Source organism: Phaseolus vulgaris, chromosome 3 (genome assembly GCF_051622355.1).
Source record: "Phaseolus vulgaris cultivar YP4 chromosome 3, ASM5162235v1, whole genome shotgun sequence".
NCBI lineage: Eukaryota > Viridiplantae > Streptophyta > Magnoliopsida > Fabales > Fabaceae > Phaseolus > Phaseolus vulgaris.
This window is the reverse complement of record NC_143500.1, coordinates 4,488,584-4,506,964: the sequence shown is the minus strand read 5'-3', so window position 1 is coordinate 4,506,964 and position 18,381 is coordinate 4,488,584. Positions and strand designations below refer to the sequence as shown.

Below are 18,381 nucleotides of genomic sequence, written 5' to 3'. Positions count from 1 at the left end.
TCAACTTCATAAAACCGGCTCAACTCCATAAAATCAACTCATGGGATGAGCAATACACCAACTTATATACAATAAAATACTTTAGTCTCTAATCGACGTGAGATCTTCAAAATATTCAATAAAAAATTTCTTGAAATAAGACGAGATTAATTCAATATCATTAGGTTTAATTTAAACACTTAAAAATATGAAATAAATATTAAGATTGGGATAGATAGTTGCATGAAACTCGTAGGCATTGTTGAGATTTGACACATACAATATCTTTTTCTTTTTCTTTCTTTTTCTTTTTCAAAAATTGCTTACCAACCCATTAAAGTGCCGTCACACGCATCTCTTTGGTTAAAAATATGTGCCATCTATGACGTTGACCATTTTTCATACTTTTCTTTATACTCAAATCTACTTTTATAATATAATATTCTCCTAAATGAATTTACACTCAATTTATTCTTTACACACTTTTAAATTTTAATAATATTAAGCCTAAATTGCACAATAGTAACCCTAATTAATAGTCAAAGTTGTACATGGATATCCGTACTAGAGTATGGAATTAAAATTGAAGTTAGGCTACTTGTACTTAAATAATAAAACGTTGAAGAGAAAAAAAAAAGTAGTTCATTTGGTGGTGAGTGAGATCACATCTACAAATAGTTGAAAAATCATTGTAAACTTTGAAGATTTTTGTTTAATGAATATGTTTTATTTGACCAAATTTTAGAGAAAATAAAATAAAATTTCTGGTCCCGCAAATGTAGACACTTACCTAATTCTAAGTACTTATGAATACAAATATTGTGTATTTTAATGTTAGAATTATTGCTATTTCAAGAAAATAATACGCAAAATGATGTAGTGTTTAATTTGTTGAGATTGGGATTGCTTACCTATTAATTAATATTTATCAACCATTGAAGATTTTTGTGTGCAAGAACCATTGAATGATATACTTAATTAAAGCACAAAAGTAAATTAACTTCTTTGGATAAACAAAAGAGTTAGCTTGGGTATTGTGATTTTTTCATGGATACCATAAATGTCTTTAAGGACAAATATTTAATATTTAATCCATATTTGCTTTTAATTTAACTAGTCCTTAGATTGTGTGTTGCATAAAATAAATGTTTTAAATATATAATTTTTTAATTTGCAATGCACAATTTAAATTGGGATATCAAAATTTTAATTGTTTAATTCAATTTAAATATAAAGTAAAGTAAAAATAAGAAGATAAGTAAGAAGATCTATATACATAGATAACAATGAAATAATGGTAGTTAAAGATAATGGGTATCTTTAATTCTATTTCTTTAACTAGTTGAGAAAATAATGTGTGAAAAATATATGTAAAAGATAATTTCGAAGATCTTTATTGAGAAAGTGAATTTAACTTCCTAGATTTTTAAAAAGGTTAATGATATAAAGTATCATTGCTTTAAAATAGGTGATATTGGGTGGAAAAAATGATTGGATCAAACAACATTCGTTATCAGCTAAAAGTAGTTAAAAACGTAATAGCCTAAACACTATAATAATTTGTTTGTAATTTAATTTATCTCATCTTGGTCATAACTTAATTTTTTTTTTAAATAATTTTTATTTGTGTTCCATGAAGTCGAAATTAAAAGCACTTTAAATATTTTTTTTAATTATGAGATATTTTTGAAAAATCAAATCATTATAAAGTTTGGAGTTCTAAAATTAACAATAATTTTGATAGCAAAAAATCTATGGGTGTGAATAAGAGTAATGTAGAAGAAGAGTGGAGCCCAAAAATTGCGTGTTTTCTTATTAGAGCGTCTCACGCAAAGATACCCACAAAAATAATTGGTGTGATGTTGAACAAATAAACCCTAAAAAGCTTATTTGTTTAATTTCTGCAACAAAGAAATGCTCCAATAATGAAGCCATGACATAACTATTGTCACAAATTGGCAAATCATGAACAGCCATAACTACATTTTTTTCTCACTTTTTTCTTTCTTTCTTTCTTTCCTTTTCGCCCACAATAAAAATGCCAATAATTAATGCCATTCACCAGTGAAAAAGCCTCTTCCATCTTCCCAAAAGTGGAGATCTTGAGTTGCAAATGCAAATAGGCTTCAACAGTTTTGGCTTTGTCCCATTATCACACCCATTTTATCCATTTTCTTCACACACTAGTGCCATCAAATTATATACCCCATCTCAAAAAAAAAAATCACCTTTTATAAAGCCATACTTGCCGTACTAGAATCCAAAATTTCCTCCGTGTGAAACTAGATTTAAGATTTCATCACAACACCAAAAGGAAAGAAGAGAAAGAAAAAAACAACTTCAACATGGCATACCATTAGAAACTTGGATAAGAATAAACTGAATAAGTATTCCGACTCGATAATGAATGGTTGACAAATCCAACAAATTTTTATTAATTCTTATCTTTATGATATGTAGGATCTCCAACACATCTTTAATATTGAAACTTTCAACTTGTACGTGAAACTATATATTTATGGATGGTTTGATAATAGTCCGATAAACCTAACAAAGTCTCGATATACTAGACTATAAATGACCTTAATACCATATATAAGAAAGGAAATTTTAAACCTAATTCAATTTTATAAAATCGACTTATAAAATAAGATTTGTAGTTATTTGATGTGGGATCTCGAACAAACTTCTAATTAACTTTCATAAATACACATAATTTTCATGGATTGAAGGAGAGGGAAAAACTTCACCTATGATAAGTGTGATCATCGTTATGAGGTGTTATGAAAGATCAAACATGTGCCAAGTTTTCAATTTTTCACAATGACACGCTTCGTAGTGTTTTTCTAGGAAACAATTTTCGTGGACCAAACCATAAGAAATTTACGTGTAGCCAAGTGAGAAAATTGGTATTGCAAGTCCAAGATCAAGCGTAGCCGGCGCCAAATACTCTCACAAAAACCATTATTTTATCCTGAACTTTGCGTTGACATTAAAAATAAAAATTGCAATAGTCTCTATATTCTACATCTCTAGCGTGTACCTCACTTCTCTTGTTCAAATTTCCCACTCTTCACCCCCCCATTTGCCTAACTTTTTCCATGTTCCCCATGCAACCACACTCATATATAAAAACCCCTCTTCCTCCCAACTCAAAAATTGAACTTCTCTCCAAAAACACAACACAACAACAACATCATCTTCACAATCAAAAACCCCTTTGGCCTTTCCCTCCATGGATCTTCCATGCAGAACCCTATCTCTTGTTCTTCTCTTTGTTTACTTGCTACTCCTTGGTTCTTCTGATGCAACAAGAGCAGGCCAAACCATGAAGCTGAATCAAAGAAGACAGCACAGAAACCAACAACAGGGTGATGATCTTTCATACCACACCATGGTTTTCAACTTCTTCCCCAAAGGACTCGTGCCACCTTCAGGTCCTTCAAAGAGGCACAACGCAGTGCTGGATTCAACACCTAATAATTGAGTACATACAAACAGTTCTTTCATTTTCTTCAATTTTTCTTCAATTCTTCCACTGTTTTCTTCTGGATGGATTCCTTTTCTTGTGGAGTTTTTGGTTTTCTATATTTGACTCGAGGGCTGCAAGGATTCTACCTGTAAATCAAATTTGAAGCCCCGAGAAATCAGATCCTTAAAAGGGTCTGAAATATTTTTGGCTCTGATTCTGAACTCCACTGTATAGAAAACATTGCTGTTGTGACATAGATAGGAATATATATATGGATCGATGTATATTAATTTTCCAGTATGAGATTTTTCTACTTGTTGTCCATTATTATGACAAAACAATCGTTGCCCAATTGATTTATAATTGATGTAAAATACTATTAAGAAAATAATAATTATTAAGAAAATAATAATTATTAAGAAAATAATAATTATTAAAAAAATAATAATTATCAAATTATATATAATTATTGTATGAGATATTGTATTTCAATTATATGCAATTAATTTAATAATAACTTAATTACAGATAATTTAATTAATGCATTCCTTACTTAATTATAGATAAAAAAAATCTTCCGTATAAATTATCTATTTATGAAAATATAAATACAAAACACAGATATTATCTCCTCTTCCCATCTTCTTACATCCAATTTTCTGTTTTATCTGTTTCATAAATTTCGTGAAAATCAGAAAAAACAGTATCACATGCAGACATCAGGTTCTGTCTGAAACGAAGGTTACATGTGTGCGTACGTGTAGTATTGACATTAGGTGAAAATTCAGAAAAAAAAAGTCAGAATTTGGACTAAAAAAAATATTTTCTTAGTCTTCCAATTGAACATATATAGCTGGCTTAGACTTTGACGGGAAAGTTCCATTAAAATAATAAAAATAATTGTTTTCTTCAATATATTTGCATTGATTCCCTAATAAATTTCTTGGAGAAGGGAATTCACTTTACCAAAAAATAGTATTGGTTGAATTTTTACATCAAGGATAGCTTAATATACAAAAAAAAAAAAATCATGGATAGCTTTTTTATTATTTATTTGTTGATTTATTACTATTTTATTCTAATTTAGGTGAAGTACCACTATTTACTTTATTTTTCTCCTAATCGACAGAAGACTTGCACAGCAATGTTTTAAAATAGTTAATCTTTTATTTATATTCCATTTTTTAAAAAATGTTATCACTTCTAAGAAATTATTGTATTTTGAAAGAAAATGATTTTATCCTTTTCAAATGTTCTATATGTTATTTTTTTTCAATTCACTATTTAAATTAGTTTTTCTGATTTAATTTATTAATTATTTAGATTTTAAAGTTAATGGTTAAATCCTTGATAATTAATTAAATATTAATTTAGAAATTATTTATCAATAATAAAAATTAATTTTAAATATTAATAATTTTTAGTCTTTAAATTATTATCTGATTTAATTAATATAATAATTAATAATTTTTTTATTTTTAAAATTAATTGATTTTTATTTAATGATTTATAAATAAAACTTTTAAATTTTTATTTATTTATTTCGTAGAGTAATATTTTTTTATTATCATGATATCCTGGATTTTCATTAAAATATCAAAGAACTTAAACGTATATATACAAAGTTTTAGAGTTAACATACCATAATAAATTTTAGCATGCAAAATTGATTTTTTGTCTTTTCCATACTTTTTGTCAGTGGCGTGTTCTTGGGCACACCATAGATATGTTATTATTACTATTTAATATTATATAAATTATTTTTGGTCTATTTTAATTGTAATTATATTTCTTATTTCTTGCTAGAACTCGACTTTTCTAATTAATGGCTTGAATTTTACCCGCATCAAATGTTTATACGGTCATATATTTTAATTTAATCTAATAAAATATCAAATGGCTATTTCAAACATATTTAAAGAAAATACTTAAATTTGTTCTTTATTCACATGGGAAGAGGAAAAGCTATTTCTTGATTTAATGCTACAAGAATAATAACCATGCCTTAGGTTTTATAATCTATTAGTTTCCATTATCCTTTAATAAACCACAAATTTCTAATTATAAAATTCATCTCGATCTTATATTTATAGTATATTTGATTCATTTAATTAGATAACTTATATTAAATTCATAAAAAAGTAATTTAAATGTTATAATATACTTCACAAATTAATTAATAAATTAAAAATGACTAAATTCATAACACCTATCCATATGAATTGAACCTATTTTAGGTTAGTACTTTTGTATTTAATTTTTAGGTGTAATATTTGATTCAAATTTAAACATAAATAATTTTTATTTCTTTGTTATTTTGGTACGTCCAATAGTATCATCGCTTAAAAGTATAGGTCAATGTTAGTTTATATATATCTTTATTCCTTAATTTATTGAAGTATCTTTTAAGAATAAAACCTTAAAGGGAGTTGAATTATTGTTTTATTTTGGTGTGCTCCAAGAGTTTTACATATCCTCCTTTATTTTATTTAGGAGATGATTTGATTGTGTTTCCTATCTTGTATATGTTTTGCATGTATTGAGTGCTTTTATTATATAGTGAATTTCAGCTATTCTAAGGTTGAATAACTAAGATTTGGATGTAGAATCCTACGGTCAAATCCCACGTTCAAATCTGTTGAGGGAATTCTCAACACCTAATCACTATTCAGAATACGAAGAAAATGAGTAATTCTACACTCCAGAAACGTTCTTTATTTATAGGTGGCGAAACTCAAGGACCCCAGGTGTCACGACATCTCATAGTCGTTAGATCACATTATATATGATGATCACAATTCCAAACACTCAAATCCTGAAGAAAATTCAAACTCGAATTCCCACCAGACACATGGAACATTCTGGAATCCACCCCATATGGCTCATCAAGACCCAAAAATCGACACACTTTTGGACCGCTCTTAGCACATCACCAAACCATTTCACAAGTAAGCTGATAGCAAAAACATCTTCAAGATTATAAACTTTCGAGCTTGGGAGGCAAATGTACTACACAGTATCAAAACTCACTCGGTCTAGGTAACTAAATATTTAAACAAATACATCTTGACACCTTAAGAACAAATTAAGAGGAAGTCGTACACAATGTCAGACTAATATAAAAATTAACCATGAAAATTGTATTAATCTAAGGTCCACAAGCATAAAGACTCATGTCGTCGCTATAAAAAGATTGATCAAGATCATGTCAATATATGTATTTGTTAGTATTTATCACACTACTCAACCACCATATACTAAACTCTAACTTGAACATCAAATTACCTTTTACAGGTACCTTATTTCTAACTGAAATTGAAGAGTGAATCCCTTGAAAATCTATCTGAGAATTATGTAAGATCAATTTATAAACTACTTTATTTTTTCACTTCGGTATATGTTTTACTTAAAAATAAATAGAAATAAAATCATCTTATTAAATAATAAAACAAAATACAGCCCAAATGTTCAATCTATTCGAAAACAATTATGTAAAAATAAGCAGCAAAGTCTGACATTGTGATTTACAAAGATTGAAATTACTATGTGGAAAAGTTTAAAATTGAGCAAATATTTGGACCACTAGACGTCACGCTTATACATATTTCATCACATTTGATAGGTAGATAAGTAATAAAATAAAGGATTGGTGATTCACACCAGAAAATATATATAAAAGAAAACAGAGAAACAGAGGTTGGTGTATTAGTCAACATAATTATTCACTTTTTTTTTGTCAACATTAAAGTTTAAATTAATCTCACCCTATTGGAATATTACAAGTTAAATCTTGCTTTTCAATGTGCTACCTCCTAACTAATCTTTGAATTTTGACTTTCATTTATTATTAGTCCACTGGTTATTAGGAATCTTTTTTTGTTTGATTTTGTAAATTTTAAATAATGTCCTTTTTTTTAGCTTTTTTTAATTAACTATTATTGAAATCTGCTACAATTATTATTTTCTGTTTTATCACGAGTATAAGAAATCATAAGGTATACGTACGTATTAATTACGTACAGGTACACTTTATAGTATCAAATACAACCGTACCTAAAAGTTATTTATTATGTGAAAGAAGAATGGTAATGATACATTGTGACATTTTCTTTCTAATCTCTGTTTCATTGAATATAATAAATTTTAATAAATCTTACTTATAAAACAGAAAATATATTAAAAAATAATTGAAGTCCATGAAAGTATGCATTTTTTATAAATTTTAGTCAGAAAAAGTAGGTTTGACAATTCTCTAATATGTCAAATAACTTCCTTCTAATTTCAAATACTGAAAAATATTATAAACGTCAATTAATAGAATTTAATTACGTCAAATTTAGAAAAAAAAATATTTTTTGTAAAATGTTATATGAAAAGTAAACGAGTCATTTGAAAATAAAATGTCAATTAAAGAATTATATTTTAGAGATAATATATATGATTATTTTATGATAGGAGACTAGTTTCTACCTGTTCTTCGAGTGCATATTTGTTTGGTTATTGTAAAACCATTGTTGTGTATGGTTGGATATGCATGGGTGTGCTTCATAATGTCACATTGTTAAATTTTTTCCAGTTTAAGATGAGCAGTGTGCCGGTTTCGGTGGATGAGGTTTGGAGAGGGATTTGGATTGCAGTAGTTAATGAGGTCTGGAGGCATAGGAATAAGAGAGAGTATGGAGGTTTTCCCGTTGGTCCAACTAAAGACTTGGTCTTGAGTTTCATTCAAGTCACAGTCTGCGCTTTTTTCCTTTTCTGATTGGTGTTTAGATCCGATGGTTTGTATTAGGATGATCTTATGAAATATTTACTTAGTATGTCAAATGTCTTTCTCTGGATTAAGTTAGGAGTGTCTTGTATAACCATACTTGGGTGTATGTCTACTGGTGTGATTAATGTTGTCATTTTGTATAAGGATTGAATCATCCTAAAGTGGGTTCATATTTATTTATTTATTATTAACGATAAAAAAATGATATATATATATATATATATGGGAAATTTGTGGGTTTTTTTTTTCTTCTGTTCTTCTTTATTCTTTTAATTTCTTGTTTTCTTTTTTTTTTAGTGTTGTTTCTCCAATTCACTCTAATAATTTGGAAGATATACAGAAGATAATCACTTGATCGAACTTGATATTGGCTGGAATTTATTTTTTTAAAACCGTTTATTCAAAATAAACTAATCCATCTTGACGCAGTGTTACTTATTTTTTGATAGATTAGGTTTTTTGTAAAATTAATTTTAATTAAAATTATATATCAGTTAATTGATATAGAATTAAAAAAATGATTTTTTTTTTGATTTAGACAGCGTTATAAAAAAAACTATGTTTTACAGTTTAATATTAATAAAGTAATAAAATGAGAGTTTTGATTTAGATACATTGACATGTCCAAATATTTTACTTTATTATAAAATATAGATTATCTTCTACGTAGAAATTGTTAATTTTAAACAATTATTTTATTGGTTAAAATGTATAAAAAAAAAAACTCTGATTATATTTAATATGCGTACATAAATTTTATTCAACGCAAAAAGAAACTATTAACTCCATCTTAAGGAAAGGAAATTTTGAATAAAAAATGCAAAACAAAAGAGTATCAACAGAAGCAAAATATAAATGTTATAAAATAAGTTCAATTTTGATAGTATTAGCGTAAAATATGCTGAGCTACCAAAAACTTATAATAATCTTAAATTAATTATTATAAAAATAAACAATCTTATCCTGTGATTATAAAAAGTATTTATTTTATCAATACAAATCTAAATAAAATTTTCTATATAATAAAATGATGTGATCCAACTTGGTATGAATCTAAATGAATTTAAAAAGTATCAGTTTATATTAAAAAGAACTATTTAAAATAGTATTTACAATGGTCTTCTCTATGATCTATTAGACTAGGAGTTATTTGTACATGATAAAATAATTAATCTCACTAATCTATTAAAATTTGTTTTGGTTGATACTTGATGTGACCAATTTTGCTTTTGGATGGCTAGAGACATGCTGATAATATTAATTTTGAATAAATTTGTTTTTTAAAAATTATTATGGTTAAAATTGATTTTAAAGTGTTATAATTTATGATAATATGTTTTTATAACATAACTAAGTAAGACGTATAAAAATTAATCTATTTTTTTTATGTATCTAATTAAAATTGCTCAATATCTATAACGAATTTTTTAATAATTAGAAAAATCAATATATCCTTATCTTTTTTAATTGTTGTTTTTTCGGTGTTTACAAGAAGACCAAAAGTTGAGGAGTTTGAATTTCGAGAAGGTCAAGGAATGAAACTAGTAGAGAAGAGGAAAGAACTTGTGGGGAGAGTAACTAAAGTGCACGCTGAACCAAATAAGAGTTTCAATAGTTTTCTAGGTCTCACCTCCGAACGATAACCATTGTCATTCTTAACATCTTCATCAAACTTTCCCTTTCACCAAAACTAAAGTCTTCTTTGCAATTTTTAAGTTATATTCTTTTTCTTAATAGTTTATAGGAAAAAAAAATATGGGAATGATTTTTATTTTTTTGGAGTTTAAGTGTTTGTGAAAATTTCTTCTTGCATATAAATATATAAGTTAAACAATATATAAATGATAAAAGACTTGCAGATATTTTTTTTTACCATATGTGTTACGATAGGTAACAACCCTCAATTTTGTCCTTTTTTCTACTTTAATTATTTTGTATGGCCAAAATAATTTGTTCCATTTTGAACCTAATATAAGATATACTTACAAAATAAAAACTCAAAAGGAAATCACCAAAACCAACAACCCAAATATAAATGTCAAAGTACAAACAACAAATTTAAATAAATAAATAAAAATGATGGCTTAATTTTTAATTTCATTAAGAATAAATATAAATTATCACCAAAGGAAAGAAATTATGAAGATGCAGGAAGAAATTTTCAGGTTAGATTAGAAATGAAGCATCGACTTTGTGCATACGAGCCCATTCTTACTAAAATAGCCTTTTTTATTTTATTTTATTTCTTCCTGCAACACCAAACTTTCTTTCTGTACTCCATAAGTATGAAAATTCCTGTTTTATCCTTCAAATTCAAAATTTCTATTTTAATTTTATAATTCACAAACTTTTCAAATTTTGCAATTCTGATGTTAAACATATCTTCTGGATTACACGCTTAGAAATCATTTTTCGTAGAAACTATTTTTGAATCTATAATTGGTAATCTGAATTTTACAATTTAAAAGTTATTTTCTGAATTTACAAATAACTTTTGAATTGTAGAATTTGAAAGTCAGTATTTCGAATTCTACCATTTAAAAATTATTTTTTAATTTAAAAACTTTTAAATTATAGAATTCAAAAGTTAACTTTATATTTTAAATTATATAATTTATAATTTATTTTTTAATCTAAAAAATAATTTTCAAATTATAAATTTGGAAAACAAATTCAAAAGGAAATTATAACTTCGTGTTGCTTTCATCCAGTTTTTTGGCTTCGCAAGTGCACGTTATGAAATTTCAATTCCATAAAAAAACTTAATCAACAAATAAACAAAAGAACAAATTTACTAGCATAGAGGCGTTTAATTCAAATTCAGTAATTTTATTTATTTATTTTAAGGAATTGAAATATATATATCTATATATATGTATATATTTAAAATATAAAATACGTAGTTCATTTTGGTTTGGATAATAAATAAATTAATATACAGTAATAACCTATCAATAGTAATAATAATAATACTTTAATAATTAAAAAATGATTTTCTATGATAATTTCTTTAGAACTACTTCTAGTTTAATAGTCACTAAAGCTTTAAAAGAATGACAATAATCACTTCATGCAATTTCGATTTGACAATCTCAAAATAAAAAAGATAAAAAAAATGAAATATTTAAACTGAACTAAAATAAAGGAAAGGGTGAATGACTTAAGAACTTGAAAAGGAACAAAATATGATAAAAAAAATTGTAATTTTATTTTTTTATCTGACCTCTTTGATGATTTTATAGTGTATTTGTCTAATTTTTAATTTTCTCTTTCTTTACTTATTTATTGTAATATTAATCTTTCTAAATATTTGAATAAAATCCTGGGACAGAAAGACATGTTTCTATTATTTATGTTTGAATAGTTAGTTTTTACTTCTATCTATGCATGTAATTTTATTTTTATAAAACATCTTAAGTCCAATTAAAAAAATTTAATGAACTAAATAAATAAATAATTATATTATATTATTTTGATTTGAAGAAAAGTACTGCATTGGATAAGGAAAAGCAATATTCAGAAATAAAAAGTGTTGCAGAATAAACTACCTATATCTGCATCTTCATTTATTTCTTGCAATTCTGATACAAAAGAAACTATTCTATTTCTGTTCTATTAACACCACAAAATCTGATGAAAAAAAAACACTTGTTTCTTAGATAAAAACTTATCTTTTTGCATCAAAACTAATTATCCACATAAAATCATTTAAACAAGCTCACCAAAACAAAACCAACTTTGATTATAAACATTTATAACAATAATTAATAATTAAAATAATTCATTTTTCATACTTTATCCAAACACATTTCATCTAAAGAGGTACAATGATGCAGACACAGAAACCTCTCTCAGTAGCATTTGGTTTTCTGAAAGTGATTTATTATGAACTAACCAAAAACCTTGCATTTATTAACAAAACTGCAACAAACAAATCCCAAGATTCAATGGCCCCCACCATTATTTTCAAATCAGAGAAACTACAGTTGAAGCAACAATCATTGTTACAGCATAGTAGCTTCAGCTTCAACAGTGGAGACAGACATTGTTTATCAATCAAAACTGTTCTTCCAAGCCACAATTTCAAAGAACTAAACACTTATGGAAGAAAACCAAACACTTACTACAAAACAGCAAATACTGCATCATCAACACCTGTTCTTAAGAAAACTGTGGAATCCAAAGCATAGAGTTTATAATCATAAAGTTGGAACCAAAATTTGAAAAGCAAATGATGCAGTTCATCATCTTATTTACAGAAGAAAGGGAAACACAGTGATGATCATGAAAACCAGATAAAGCATTTATAGTATTGTATATGAAGTTATGATGCTAAACTCTGATCAAGTAAATGCTGAGTTCTGGACCACCAACACCATCAGGGTTCATCATGTAGAAGGCTTCAGAGTCTTTGGACCCCACCACCCTCTCATACCTGGCTCTCATGTACATAACCTCTCCTTCTTCACACCCTTCCACCGGCAAAACCCCTGCTCCCATCGATATGGGCTCCACGGCCTTCAGTATCTTCCACTCCTCAGGCCCACACTCGCGCCGGCTCGCGTACCCACACTTCCTCCCGTTGCAGTAGGTCCTCCACACGCCTTCCTCCAACAACCTTAAACCATTGTTCTTGCTCTTCTTCTTCTCGCACTCCAACGCGATTCTCACCAGCCCCGACGCCATTTCCCGGACCAGCACGCTCGTCGGCGTCGCGAGCTGGATCAGGAACGCGGGCCCCACCTTCGGGTCTTCCTGGAAGGCGAAGTGCACGTGGCCGCGGCGGTGCCCGAAGAGCGTGCCCACCACGCGCGTCCCGAGCGCGTGGTGGCTGCGCTTGGTGAACACTGTGAGGGCGGATTTGAACTTTGAGAAGTTGGGTTTTCTCTTGTGTTCAAAAGGGTTGGCGGCGGTGGTGATTGTTGTTGTTGCATGTTGGGATGGGATTTGGAGTGGGTGGTTGAAATGTTCTTGCTTGTCTTCTAGGAAGTGTGAGGATGAAGTTGAGAAGTTGAGGATTTCTTCCTCATCATCATCTTCATCCAATGCTTTCTTCTTCCAATGGAAGTATCTCCTTGAGAAGGAGAAGGAAGTGTCATGGGGGAATTTGGCTGCCATTATGGTCTTCATTGGGTACACAGTCACATAAGCATGAGAAAGAGAGAGAGAGATTTGGGTTGAAGAAAATGTGAGTGTGGGTGATTTATTGTTTGATTGTGTGAAGTTTTTGTCAGGATTTGTGATAGCAAAGGACAGACAAAGGAATCTGACAAAAGGAAGGTAAGCAGCTCCAACCTACCTGTTCTTGTTGGGAACAAGGAATTTGGAGATTTTCAGAGACAAACAAAGAGGGACCAAATCATAACAAATTTATCATACTTCAAATACACAACCATATATAACTATACTTTTTTTTCAAATTTAAAACAATTATTTATTAATAAAAATATTATTTTTGTATTTTTATAAAAGAATTAATTTATTAAAATTAACTAAGATTAACATCGTATTTATTCGATTAAATAATAACAATATAATCTTTCTAAAGTAGATAAAAATGTTAAAAAATTATCAATTATTTTTATAGTGTAACATTTTGTTTGTTCTTGGATTTTTTTTCAAATTCCTGTTGTAATTCTTTTATGTGTTTAGGGTTTTGAACCTAGTGGATTGTATGAAACTGGTTGTTTAATGTTTTCTTAAGTTTGATTTGATTGTTCCTTATTTAAGTTGGAAGGTGTTTCTTGGTTGGAGATTGGTAAGACACTAGCTCTTTATGTATAAGGGTTGAACCATGCCTAAAATGATTTTTATTTATTTATTTTTTATTGTTGATAAAAAAAAAATCTAACATCTTAAACAAGTTTAAATCTATATTTAACACTACAAATACTTCAAAACTCATCTAACATTTGTCTAGATCAAATTTTTTTTATCAGCATTGTTTAGATCAAAATTATTATCACGAACACAAAAACTGCATAACCTAATCATAACTCAAACATCTTAAACATACAATCGTTCGTTATGTTCATACAATTTCAAATCATTTAACTAAAACATCCATTATAACTTGTTCATAACATCTAAATACAACTACATATTGAAGAAAAAATTATATATGAAACTTATGATTTATTTATATAAAATTAAAGAAGTCTTCTATAATTACAAGTTAGTTTCAACAAGCACCCTTGAATATACCTTCTTAAATGTTTTTCTTTAACTAATATAAAATTATATGGTTGTTCTTTGTTATAGTATGATGCATAAAATAGAAAAGTTCCAAAAAAACAAAGAGGATTTTGAAATAGGAAGTGAATTGAAAGAAAGTTGAATTTGGTGGGTAGTGAAAGAAGGTTGAAAAAGGATAGATAGGGTGGGGTTGAGAGTTTGAGAGAGATTTTAATGTGAGTTTGCATTGGAAAGTGATAAGAGCAGGTGAAGGGACACCTACCCTACCCACCAAGGACCACCACCATATGCATGCCTTCAGCCACCTTTGTGTTCTGTGTTGTGTCTACTGTGCATCCCTTTCACACTCTAAACTGCCTAAGTTTTAGGATCAGCCTCACACTTTGTCACAGCTGCATCCAACCAACAAAACATCTTTCATAACCCAATTATTCCTTCTTTTTCTATACACGTTTTCATTCCTATATTATTATTTAGAGTACTTAATATAGTATGTGATGATGAAATTGAGATTAAAAACTGTTTATATATATATATATATATATATATATTTTTTTTTTTAATTCATCGAGATATTTTTTAAAGATAAAACAATAAAATTACGACGAAATATCAATCTCTAAAATGAATAATATCTCAAATGATATGATTGTCACGTATGTGAAAATGAAATATGTTATAAATCTCTCAATTATATAAATTAATTTTACCTCCTTAAACCCTATTTAATATTATATATTTTTTAAAATATTACTTATACCAACTATTAAAAACATCAATTTTCAAATTTTCAAAAAAAAATGTTTATTTCATACTCATGCTTCACCCAATAAATATTAATATTTTAATTATTTATAAAAATTTATATATTTTTTAATTTTGAAACATTTTACATCTTGTTTGTATTTTTATTAAGGAATTTTTTTTTAATTTTTTTTATTATAAATATTAATATTTATTGTAGGTGCGGAGCAAATATCAAAATATCATAACCCTTTTCAAAATTTATCTATCTCTTCATACTATATTTCAATAAAAAATTATTTTTCTTTCATTGTAATATAGACCTATTCATTGTTGGATTCCTAAGATACCCAAAATAAAGAAAAAATAGTATTCTTTTTAAAACTTAAATATTATTATCAATAAATATAATGGAAAGCAGTTTAAAAGAAAGTACATCTTTATTGTAAGGTACATACCATTTTAATCTGAGTAGAAATAGTTAATTTACTTCTATTTAAATTTTAAAAAACTAACTATTCTTACGCAAATTAAAAATAGTTATTGAAGTTCTTTTAATATGATAAAAAAATATTTTTTAAAAATACTTTAGGATATATTTATTAATAATATTAAATATAATTAAAATTATTAAAATTTGACTATCTTTAAGTACAAGATATGTACTATAATTAAATTATTAAAATAATATTAACTTTTTGTTAATGTCTAAAAAGTTTGAATTTTGTTGGGAATGCTCTATTGACTATGCTCTCTTTCTTTCTCTACACTGCACTTTACTACTATCACTGTGGAAAAAGTTGGGAAATTAATACGAGATGTTAGGAAAACTAGTCAAAAAGAAAAGGACAAAATCCGTAGGTATTGGATTTCCTGTTTCTAATTAAATTTGAAAATTCCTGAAAAAAAAAAGAGAAATACACATGGACGTGTTACTAACAAAATAAATTCTACTAAAACTTGTTCATAAATATAAAAAAAAGCATGGTTGAACATAGTCATTATGTAATTTTGTTTTTCATTTTTGGATATTAAATTTTAATATATATATATATATATTATAACTATTTTAATAAAAAAATGTTAGATGTCCAATTTATTTATATATCATGAATAATTTATCAGACAATCTAGCATAAATAAAAGTTGTAGATGTTCAAAAAAATATACTATATAAAATAGTATACTATATAAAAGATATTGACATAAATTGTACAGTGTCTCATTATACCGTCTAAAGACTTAACAAATTGTTAGACAGATCTTCAAAATTTCAACACAAAAACACATTGTCTAATTAGTTATAATACTTTTTTGAAAGATTATTTTTATGGTAATGTTATAAAAGCTAATATGTTATTACTTATAATCCAAAAGCAACAATGTAATCAGAAACTTTATGCCATCATCATATCTAAAGAAGCATTGAGCCAATAAAGCAAGGTATATTTGAAGAGATGAATGGGAATAGGGTTTTGGATATTGGGCGATTATTATTTTGTTAGTGTGAACCATTTGATTTCATCCAACATTGTCAAAAAGAAACATGAAAATATTATTATTATTAAAGTTGGATGGTGCTAATAATGTTGATGATCAAAGAGTGTGGTGAAAAGTCAAAGCACAGTTGACAGTGTGGAAAAGTGGCAACACATGACTAGGGACCCACCATTCTCACGGATGACCTAACCTTCATGCAAAACCAACCCTAGGACTATGCCTTGTGCTATGTGTGAGACACATAATTTAGTATTGAGAAAAAACCAACATGTTTTGGACTAGAAATAGTGTTTCATATGTTGCTTAGTGCAAACCGTTTACCTGTCTCTACTTTACTTCCCATTATTCTAATGGAAACCTACTTCATCTTGAATGTTTGGTTGAGTGAGAAATTAAGTGAACCTCACATGAGAAAGGAAATATATGGTCATGCTCTATATTCCATCAAAGAATAATGTTTTTCACCTCAAATTATTATCACCCTATTAGTATAATCTATTTTTACCATTAAAAAAAAGTTTATTTTATGTGTGAACTTGTGATTTTGGTGCATTAAAATAAGTGAGTGGAATTGTGTTCATTAAATTTAAACTATTGTTAAAATCTAATTTAGTTATGAAATGTGTATAATGCTGTTTTAAGTAAGAGGTAGGGAGTGAGAATAAAAGTCAAGGAATATAAGTGTAATGAAAAACCATTTTGAACATAAATGAAAGTGAAATTAAAATATAGAGGGAGATTATTTTTAGAAATTAGAGTTAAATTTGTATTACTTAAAAAAAACCGTCATCTTATCCCTTATATTTTTTCTTGTTCTTCTCTAACATGCTTTCAAGATTTAGTCTGCTTTCCTTTCTTAATTTTTAATTATTTTTCTCCTTTGTAAAGTTGTTGTTTACAAGATAGTCTTGAGCAAGAGTAGATTACCAATTGTGAGAAGTAACTTTGGCTAAGTTTTTCATTTTCTATTGTTTCTTTTTAGCCATGCATGTATGTTGGGATGTAGAGAAATGAAATTTTTTGTGAATTTAAACTTATTTTGGGATGTTTAGTTCATAGGGTTTAATGTTTTAAAGTGATATGCGATTTTCATTTACGTTCTTCAGCCATACTCTTTCAATTTATAATTTTTTTAAAGAACCACAAACACTACAAGAAATCAATTGTAGAGACAAAAAAAAAAGTCATTATATTAACTAAATTAAATATTATTTTAGAGACTACAAAAATTATTGGTATATAAAATAGTTTGTATTATTAATAAATAACTTCTAAATTGATATCTAATTAACTACCAAGATTTTAGATACCAATTATTTACCAATTAAATAAAAACTACTTTATATACCAATATTTTTCTAGTTTATAAAATAATATATAATTTGATCAATATAGTGATTAATTATTTTTTGTTTCTAAAATTAGATTTTATTTAATGATTTTCTTGTAGTAAAATTTTAAGGTAATAAAGGTTAACTTATCTAAATTTCAAGTTAATTTATAAATGAGTAATGGTAGATGTTGTGTGGTTTTGTTAATGAGACTTATGATGGAAAACAACTTCTCCCGAATAGTAGAAGACTTAAAAAATTCTTAAACTTTTTCCAAATTTCAAATGAAACTCAAAACTTTGTTCCTCTAAGGAAGAATAATTGGTAAAGAACTTAGGAGAATATTACCATCCCACCTATATGAATTTAAGAACAAGAAGAATGCAAAA

At 27.2% G+C, this 18,381-nt stretch overlaps 2 protein-coding genes across 2 annotated transcripts; one reads left to right on the top strand and one right to left on the bottom strand.

Annotated features, from left to right (window-relative positions):
- Positions 1 to 3,082: 3,082 nt before the first annotated feature.
- On the top strand, positions 3,083 to 3,751 carry LOC150028633 (protein IDA-like). Its single transcript, XM_090300393.1, has one exon. The coding sequence runs from the start codon at positions 3,215 to 3,217 to the stop codon at positions 3,464 to 3,466; it is 252 nt and encodes an 83-aa protein (XP_090156519.1). The 5' UTR covers positions 3,083 to 3,214; the 3' UTR covers positions 3,467 to 3,751.
- Positions 3,752 to 12,363: 8,612 nt separating this feature from the next.
- On the bottom strand, positions 12,364 to 13,582 carry LOC137806221 (MIZU-KUSSEI-like protein (Protein of unknown function, DUF617)). Its single transcript, XM_068606217.2, has one exon. It carries the CDS (start codon positions 13,350 to 13,352, stop codon positions 12,555 to 12,557), a length of 798 nt encoding a protein of 265 aa, XP_068462318.1. The 5' UTR covers positions 13,353 to 13,582; the 3' UTR covers positions 12,364 to 12,554.
- Between the last annotated feature and the right edge of the window lie 4,799 nt (positions 13,583 to 18,381).

Coding starts and splice junctions, on each gene's coding strand:
- LOC150028633 (XM_090300393.1), top strand. CDS start 3,215: ATGGATCTTCCATGCAGAACCCTATCTCTTGTTCTTCTCTTTGTTTAC.
- LOC137806221 (XM_068606217.2), bottom strand. CDS start 13,352: ATGAAGACCATAATGGCAGCCAAATTCCCCCATGACACTTCCTTCTCC.